General features: G+C 38.3%; 1 protein-coding gene across 1 annotated transcript in view; it reads right to left on the reverse strand.

The window, feature by feature from the left end:
• LOC137989062 (uncharacterized) overlaps window positions 1-10,000 on the reverse strand; it is a 37,968-nt gene that overhangs the window by 2,399 nt on the left and 25,569 nt on the right. The window contains exons 8-14 of the mRNA XM_068834950.1: window positions 8,290-8,409; window positions 7,364-7,561; window positions 6,080-6,228; window positions 5,060-5,195; window positions 3,871-3,957; window positions 3,036-3,105; window positions 936-1,668 (exon numbers count right to left, since the gene is read on the reverse strand). Of these exons, the coding sequence (XP_068691051.1) occupies window positions 936-1,668; window positions 3,036-3,105; window positions 3,871-3,957; window positions 5,060-5,195; window positions 6,080-6,228; window positions 7,364-7,561; window positions 8,290-8,409 (1,493 nt within the window). The remainder of the gene's footprint in view (window positions 1-935; window positions 1,669-3,035; window positions 3,106-3,870; window positions 3,958-5,059; window positions 5,196-6,079; window positions 6,229-7,363; window positions 7,562-8,289; window positions 8,410-10,000) is intronic.

The following is a 10,000-nucleotide window of genomic DNA, read 5'->3' on the forward strand; positions in this document are numbered from 1 at the left end:
TCTTAAGTTTCATCAGAACGCCAGGCAGAAAAAAACAAAACAAAACAAAACAAATAGAGCAGCATGAGGTTGCTAACCCGTTCTACCAGAGACCCACATTCCCTGTTATGAACATCTCTGTTCATTGACCTTTGTCTTGTAACCATTCTTCCCGGCCTAAGCCTAGCTACAAATATCACGTAAAATCGCTTAAAGATGTCATCGGAAATTCCTCATATTTTCTTTAATATCTCGCTTTCCCCCCTGAATATCGTGAAAAAACTCAAATATCCTAAATATTAAATATTATAAACTGATCAAAAACTCCACAAAAAAAAAAAAAAGAAAAACATGTGTTAACTCACAAAAGTAATAAAACCATAGTGAAATCCCAAATTTAATCTTTTCTTTTTCTAAATATCTCAGATTTTTTCTAATACCCCAGGAGCTTCTAAATATTTTAAATATATATCCGGATATTTGTAGCTAGGCCTCCCAGCCCTTTCTGTGACGTAAACTTTGCTGATTTGCCAAGGTCTAAACGAGCTCGGTGTTTCAACGTGACTCTATGGATGGCTTGCAACCAATCTCTAGAGACACAAATAACAACGCTGGTGGACGAACAAAAGGAGTTAATGAGAAATCTTTCGTTTATCGTCCGCCAACATGGCGGCGATGACGTAACGTGAAAAACCATCTATTCGGTTAAGAAGTCAAGCCCTGCACATGATGGAGTCTCTCATTAAGTATTGATGCGATTTTAAAGATTGCGAACAAATTAGACTAAAGGGAAGTCGATGATAGGAGTGTACGTCCAAAGAAAAACAACATTACAAGGAAATTTAAATGGCTTCTGCAGTTCGTCTACCAGCAGTTTATCGGTTTGCACTATCGAAAAACAGTATTCTATGAGGTAAAGCCTCCAAGATTAGTTGAAAAATAAAGTTTGTGATTACCTTGTTATCCTGAGAGAAAATGTCGCCCATCCTTGTTTTGTCACCAGGTGTCTTTTCTGGAATAACATCGTCACAAATGTTGTCGTTTTTCCCAGACCCAAGCTTCATTTTATCCTTCTGTGCACCTTGAGCACTTGTAACAAGAGTAACATCTTCGTAGATTCCTTCATCGACATTTTCGCCAGGCGCGAAGTCACCCTTGCTATTCCTTCGTGCGTCTTTTGCGCTCGTTACAGCAGCAACATCATCGTAAATGACTTCTTCGTCGTCTTCATTAACAAGATTTTCGTATCCAGATTTTAAACTGAAAATGCTCTTCTTCTTGACTGGCTTAGGTGCACTATTAGCAACATGGGATTCATAAATTAAGTCTGCCAGATCTGTCTCAAAGAACACACGGCTGAGGGATGCCGTCTCGCTAACTAAATTGCTCTCTATTGGTATCTTAGTCACAGCCGCATCTGTCTCAGTTTCTGTTTCATATTCAATGATATCGATATCCACTCTGTCGTATATAGCATTGTGGTATTTTTGTCGTACTTGTAGTGATTCGGACAAGGTAATTTCCTGCCATACTCCTTTCCCATTTTCCCGAATTAATTTCTCTGGCCCCATCTCTATAGTAACTGTCTGCACCTCGTACATTGGCACATCGTATAGTACTGTTTCATCGATTCCCTCGTCGTCAAAGTCATCGAACTCAGAATAGCCTTTACCCTTTCTTGGAAATTTTCTGAGGAGAAAAATGTTATGTGAATTATAATTATCAGTGTAATAATTGTCAAATGGACCAACCTTTTATCTTCGTGGAATGTAATTAGAGATGAGTCAGACCTTGGCCTCAAGATATCACCGACTTATTTTTTTCATGTGTGGTTGACCCATGCCTCAAAGGAGAACTCCAGATTACAGCGAAAGTATGTGCACGAGACGAGTACGCCCCTTACAGTTCTTAATTGCTTAAAGATCATTGTTAAAGAAAAAAAAAACAACAACAAAAACAAAAACAGCAGAAGACTAGCAACCTTTGTGGCATGATTATGGTGCTTAAGCAAGAATCCCCCTACAGGAAAGGGGTTCCTCTCCACTAACTGAAAGGATAACTCCAGATTACTGCGACAGCATGTGCACGAGGCGGGTACGCCCCTTACAGTTCTTAATAATTGTTCAAAGATCCGATGATATTATCTACTTTATCGCCACTTTATTTATGGCATATCCAAGGCTCTTGCCAGACACTTTCCAGGCCCGTAAGAAGAGCCACGCACGCCTTATTCGGAAAACAGAAAAGGTCGTGCCTGCACTGCTCCAAAGCTGCACTGAGAAAAGACTTAATTGGGCAGATCCATGGCTACTTAAAACCGACGAATGCCAAAGTATAGATTTGCTTTTATTCAAATTGGACCTTGTACTTACGTTAAACATTATTAAAATACAATTTATTATGTCAGGTAATTAAGTGTGGGGGCTATATTTTAGTAAGGAGGTGTATTGAATGATCTTTATTCAGCATACCATTTTCGAAATAAAACATTCCTTCCTGTGGTAGAGTATCTCTGCATTAATGATTAATGATTGTCTGTTTTCGTTTTTGAACTTTCTTGAGGCCAAAGTTTGGAATTTTTTACGTGTTATGGTTGCCTCTATTTTTCCCCTTTGATTGTTCTTCTAGGGCATATTTCTAGAACCAATCTGCGAACAACCTTAAACGATGAAGAAGAAAAAGGAAATCCAAAATGGCAAATGACGAAGAAAAATGACGAAGAAAATACCATTTGATTGGCCACCTGTAAGTTTCCTTAATCATTATTTTCATTGACAAGTCAGAATGCTTCAGTGGTTTGTGGCCTTCGTAATTTTCTGCATCGAATTACCCTTCAGCGGCATTGTGTCACCCGAAAACTGTATTTCTCTTAGCCAATCAGAATGCAGATTTTCCATATATATATATATATATATATATATTATTGTGGTTTAATTGCTTGAGAAAGTGGCGCGAGATTTGTAGGCTAATCTCCGAGTCGCCATCGCATAATTTCGGCAATAAATTGAGAACCACCCTATCAACAAATCATCATAAAGTAAATAACGTTTACTCACCGACTGTAACGTAAGCAGAGCAACAAGGCAGTGACAAGGAGAAGTCCAAACAAAAGGGCTGCTGGAATGACTTAACAAGACAAAGAGAGGAAAAGTCCGTGATTTAGTGTGACTTGGAGGAGGTTAGACTTTCACAAAAGTCTTCATAAGAAATTATTGTAGGTAAATTACTCCTTTTCTACAGAGTACTTTCCAAATATTGCCGCGCGAAGTCAGCCATCGCAAAAAAAATGTTTTTTTTTTTCTCAAAAAGTATTTCAGTTAGGGGGAAAGCAACAAATCATTTTAAAGCTACGAAAATAAGATTTCCAAAAACATATAACTTCCTTACATAGAACTGAAATATTTCATAAAAAAGAAAGTTGAAAGAAAAAAAAAACAAAAACACTAAATTCAGTTTTCCACACAAATTTGGTCATGTTAACGTTAATTATGAATTTTTGAATACAAAATAAAAACGTTCCTCATTTTATCAGCTTTCTTGGACCAAAATTTAACAGAAAACTGATCAGGCACGAATATTTTCAGAATTGGTTTTAGTAATCCGATTAGCGATAATGTATAATATAATAATCCGATAAAAGTGTAAAATTTGCGACCCGTTGCTAACGGCAACGAGACAGATCACATCACGGAATAATTTACAACTGTTGGCCAAAAACCACCCAGATTTACGTCTTAATTATTGAATTGATATTATCCATGGGGCACTTTCTCAGCGGTTTTACCATTTTTATTCCAAACTACACTTGAGACTCATGAAGCAGAAATGAATTATAGTAGGATATGCGCTATCCATAGTAAATTTGTAGCATGTTTTTGTAATGGCACTCACCGAGGTACCGCGTATCAAACGTAGATTCTTCTTTTTCCGGCTGTTCGCCAACACTTTGTAGCGGATTTCCCAAAGAAGGGAAGTCCTCTAAAAAAATTAAGTACCAAAATATTAAAAGATGCTACATTTATTTGCAAGCATACCAATAGTACGCACATTTAGCGTTTCTTCAGTTTGTTTCTGAGGCAGGGTTTTTGATAGGTAATATAAATTAATTAGGCGAACACGTTACGAATTCTCAATGTAACTCTTTAATTGAACCACTAAAAGATTTTCCAGTTACAACAGGCCGGTAGGCCTCGTAAGCTCGAATTCCGCCGCGCTCTGGAGTGCGGTCTTCGTTCCTCTCAGAGAGACTTTTTGTCGACGGAGCGCGGGCTCCTTTCCCGAAACAGCGGGCTGAATATCTAATGAGACTTGGTGAAGCAGTGGTTTCTTTAGTTCTCGAAGGAATGGATTTCAGAGCCTGAATTGAATAATACAACGTCTGAGATCTTAAATTCTTTCATGAATTCTCATTGTTTCGATTGTATTTGTATCCCTCACTTAGTGATAATTTCATCACAAAGATAAAATACAAAATAGACCCTTCTCCAAAGGACGACAACGGATTTGAATGAGTTAAAATTGAACGGAATGAAAAACTTATACCAGAAATAGGAAGAGCACCTCTATTTTAGTAACCGTTTAAAGTTTCAGCGTATTAGGTGTTATATCACCTGAGAAAACGGTAAGTTGATAATTTTTTCAGCTAATATAACACCTAATACGCTGAAACTTTTTGCAGGGTTACTAAAATAAAAGTGTTGTTTCTAGTGCTGTTATACGTTTCTAATTTTGACTTATTTGAATTTTCGGCCGCCATTTTGCAAAGGGGTCTATTATAGGAGCAAGAGGGGCACATTGGTGAGAGCAATCGTCTCTGTCTAATGTGGCCGGAGTTCGATTTCCAGACTTGGTGTCACATGTTGGTTTAATTTGTCGGTTCTCTACTATGCTTTGAGAGATGTTTTTCTCTGGGTACTCCAGATTTTCCCCTATCCTCAAAAACCAACCTACGATTTGATTTGAGTTGATTTGAGTTGATTTGATTTCTGCGCAGTCTCCAATTAGTGCGACAGCGCTAAATACAGTTTATACTTACAACAAAGTTAATCATCATCATCATCATCATCACCATTGTTATTACCTGAGTCGCAACCATAAAGGGCAATGCGCATGCACGCTGAAGTTCCAATAAAGCTGACGGGATGGATTCGAATGTAATGAGCACTCGTTCCATTAAGAGACACATTCTTACCAAGGATGTTATCGTTTGCTTTAAACTGCAGGTAGATAGAGAATTAATTTTATGTTATTCAAGCCCTGCTCCAGGTTAACGTGAGTAGTACTCTGCGAGTGTGTTAAAGACAGTCAATGTTTTACCCACCCTTTGTAACTGATTATAGCCCATTCACACCAACGAGACATGTTTGATAAACTGGATTTTACAAAATGAAAATCAGTCACAGAAAAATGTAGGCCTGGCCTTTACATGAGATTCAGGTGAGTTTCAACACATGCTTTGATCTGTGCTAAATTTGTAGTGAACAAAAATCAGGATACATGACTTTAAAAAAAACAATTTGAAACTGCGTTTAACTAAACATGTTCAAAACATGGTTACGGCTTGGTGTGAATGGGGCATTAAAACACATACACATCAATTTGAACGGTTTCGGTCTATCGTAAGTGCAACACAGTCCTTTAAACAGAGGTTCGGTAAAAAAGAAAAAAAAAAAACCTTTGTTTTTTGCAACCCTTTTTGGCATTACCTAATGTACTTCATTTTGAGCACTTCGTTAACAATTCAATGTAATTGACTGATTGCCATTCGGGGCATTTTGGGAAATTATTTCAAAATTTAATTGGCTTGCATTTTCTTTACTAAGGTAGATGCATGGGCCACTCTAGAATCGTGTGGTCATGGTCTTGGTCGTCAGTGTGGTCATGGTCTTCCAGGAGGTGTTTCATTGCAAACGTTTCCGTTCGAATTCCCTACTACCCTATGTTTGAACTGTCTCTCAAGACATCGCGTTTGCTTCCATGCTTCCTTGTCCTTCACGTTAAACGTTAACTATGCTGGTCAACGGTGTTTAATCCCAAAGGGGAAGCCTCTATAATAATCTGAAACGCTAGTGGAAAAAAAAAAAGGACTTAAGTTACTCACAATTTTGGTTTCTCCTCCTTCAGTGTAATTGACGAAAGACTCGGGGTCAGAACTGTTACTTGTTGACACATAGTAACTTTCAACCCACGCATCCGTGTTTCCATCTATGACTCCTTCAGTCTCTACTACGGTCACATTGGTTAGAAACCCTAATAAATTAATTATAAAGTGGTCACACTAGTAAAACACAGCAAGCTGGTCACCGGAAGTTGTTGACTGAGGTTAAGATGAGACCCCGCAAAGCTGGCTTTCCTTCTTCCTGGGTATCTTCAGTGAGATATATGAAAAAAAAAAATTCTGGCACGTTTTTGTAGCATGTAATCTTGCGGCTTTAATAAGTAATTGAAGCATCGTTATGGTGCGACTTTTTCGACACCCGTTCATTAAGAAAACTTAAAGCTTCGTTTTTGCTGTTAAGACCAATCTAAACTACAAAAAGTTACCAGTTGTCACATAAGGCACTCAGTATCCGACTCGAAGGTAATTGCCTTTGAGAAGCACATAATCTGTGAAAGTCATATCTTTGACTGCGAAAGTCTTGAAATGACCTTGGCAGCTTTAAGTGTTATAAGCTTACTTTATAGCAGCAACATAACTGCAATAATCATTTTAAGACTTGCTTCTTGCCAGAGTAAGATTGCTAAACAAGAGCGACTTCACAGAAACTACTATTCGGTCAAAAATTTAGAACTGTGACCTTTTTAGCATTGATAATTAACGCCGGAGAGAATGTCTCTGTTTCAGTGTGATATAGAAAATCGAGCACTTCGCGCACATTTTGTCACAAATGTGAAACACTATCGCTCTGTGAGACCCCTAAAAGATATTCTACCACGCTTACAAGACCATGGAATGAGAGTTGTAAAGATCAATGCAGTTAGCTCACAAACTTCGGCAGTTGCAGAGGAAGCGGAAAAAATCCAGGCTTGCACGGATTCGAAACCATAACCATACGATTGCGCTGCATTTGCTCTACCGAGTGGGGTAGAGGGTCTCCCAAGGGTACTTGGGAACAGGGAAAGTTCGCTAATTTGACGTGGGGAACAGGGGGACAAAGGTAAGGAGAACCCCCTGGGAGGCCCTCGCCAAAGAGCTGACCAGTTGGGAGAACAAGTGCATCGCAATAGCACGGTCATGGGTTCGAATCACCTTCAAGCCTGGATTTCCTCGGCGTCCTCTGCGACTGTCGTTCTATTCCGTAGTTCAAGTGACTGTATGTAATTTCATATATTCTAAACATCAAAGCCACGAAACTTGTCAAGCTCCTTGGGCGCTTGGACTTACCAAAGAACACTTGGAAGTGGGGCGCGGTGTCCGAAACTGCAGCGCACCATCCATCTTCCCAGTCACCTATGGTCTCGACTCCGATTCTACCACGAAAGGCAGATCGTCCTTCGACTCTTTGGGACGAGGCTGTGATGTCACTGTCCGGAATTCGACGGCTACCTGGAACTCTGATGCCTAGCTCTCGGAACCCACAACCTTCAAGACATTATTAGACAGTATTATATGAGAACACGAGGTTTTGCTTTGTCATACCATCTTCTAAAGAGTTTTTTCACTGAGGCTTCTTCTTTGAAGGATTTCTAGAATTCATGCCCTAACCACTAGTGAAATAGGAATATATTGCATCACAGTAATGCACAATCTAAATATGATGTAAGCAAAATCACAAAATATCAGGAAAGCCACAAAATATAACAAACCACCCTGTAAGAGCCTAAAAGGTCATTTGAAAACCACCCATTCACTAGTTCAAGTGGCCTTTGTCACAGTAACATATTCTTAACGTATTTTATACCATTAACATTCCTGGAAACTTAAGGAGAGAAATTTCAGTTGACTTTAATTAAACACAAGATGAGCTTACCATCCATACTAAATTCATGGCAGTTTTAATGTGTATAAACACAGTGTGTTTATTAAAACGTTGGCAAACTCTGTATACTAATTAAAAAGATCAATTAGTTTCTATCCTTTTAATTTTTGTAGGCTGCCAAACATCGCTCCAATGAATTATTAATATTCTTGGTGGCGAATAGCATTTCTTTTTTTGTCTGTTGATACACATAATAAGCATGAGATACCGTGAGACTGGCCTGCCCTCCAAACTCATGGCCTGAAGTGCTCCTTTGAAATGCAAAACGCTTAATAATAGTATTCACGAACAGATGAATAACTCGCTCTAGTTTTGGAAATGACAGGCTTACCAAACTGACACTGGCTTCCATAAAATCCTCGCCTACAGTTACAAAAGTGGCCACCTTCAGAGTTTATACAGGTCCCCTCATTCAAACACGGAGAAGAGGCGCAGTTACCTTTGTTTTGGTCTAAAAAAAGAGAGGTGGTCATGTAAATTTCCTTTTTTTTACCAGAATATTCTAGCAGTTAGTATCTCAAGTATATGTCATGATACAACCAAAGAACTATAGTATATCTCAAAGCCAGACCACCACACTAAGGATTGCGTTTGATATATCGAAAGAAAATAGAATAAGGCCACAAAAGGTCCAAGGGCGGGTTATTTCAATTTTAGTTATCGGTTATCAACTTGTTTTGAGATCAAATCTAGATGAAATTATCATTCTCAAGACGTCCAATAAAAAAAATTAAGGTAAAGTCTATGTTACGAGCCTAGGAAGGCCCGTCAGGCCGGAACTTATCTCCGGTTTCCGTAGCATGAAGCGACTAGGAGTGTTTCTACTCCCCCCTGGATGGGATGCTAGTCCACCGCATGGTTACCCCCAGCATTTTCGCCGGTACCCATTTAAACACCTGGGTGGAGAGAGGCACCATGAGAGTAAAGTGTCTTGCCCAAGAACACAACACAATGTCCCCGGCCAGGACCCGAACCCGGACCACTCGATCCGGAGTCGAGCACTCTAACCATGAGGACACCACACCTCCCACAAGACGTCCAATAAGTATTATATATAGAAAATCGTATGAACGTGAGTGCATTTTGAGATTTATGGGAAGGAGTGATGTTTTGAAAGTTCTCAAAATTGAGAACTTTCAAAACATCAAGATTGACCATAAATCCCGAGATTCCCGAGCAAGTTCATACGATTATATATTTACTTAATTATTATATATTCAACAGAACTATTATAGCGAGCTACTTTGTAAGCCTTGCGTACTTCACAGAACGATTAAATGGTTTTCCAAATGCTCACATGTTTTATTTGAACCAATCAAAAATCAAAAACAATTTTGTTTTACAGGGTCAATTAAGCGTGAAGTTCTCGAAAGGTCTTCAAAAAAATATAAGCTTACAAGCTGAACTTAAAAAATAAATGTCATATCTTAAAAGCGGCAGGAATACTGGACCGCTAGTATTTTCAAGGTTTTTTAATCTCAGTCGACCTCAGTGATTTACAGACTTTGGAGAATTGCATTGCCCCTGAATCACGTTAAATGTGACTAGACAACAACAACAACAACATTTATTTAAACACGATAAAAATTACAGCGGAGCCGATGTGGTCGTGTATTTAAGTAGTTAAAAAGTACTATTTACATATATATATATATATATATATATATATATATATATATATATATATATATATGATGAGAAGAAGAAAGGTGTAGCCATGCCTCGATAGATAATGTAATAAGGAAATAACTTCTTGAGGCATATGTGTTTCTAATCGGTTTTATACTTCAAACGTTTCGCCGTTTAGAGCTTCGTCAGTGAATGAAGATTATGAGTACAAGATTGCTTTATGTAAAAAAAAAAAAACTTAGTACAATGCTGGAATTTCAAGGCTCGTTAATTTGATGGTGTTAATCTAGATTTAGAGCTCTAAATCTAGATTAACACCATCAAATTAACGAGCCTTGAAATTCCAGCATTGTACTAAGTTTCTTTTTTTTTTTTACATAAAGCAATCTTGTACTCATAATCTTCATTCACTG

The sequence above is a fragment of the Montipora foliosa genome, unplaced genomic scaffold (genome assembly GCF_036669935.1).
Source record: "Montipora foliosa isolate CH-2021 unplaced genomic scaffold, ASM3666993v2 scaffold_438, whole genome shotgun sequence".
NCBI lineage: Eukaryota > Metazoa > Cnidaria > Anthozoa > Scleractinia > Acroporidae > Montipora > Montipora foliosa.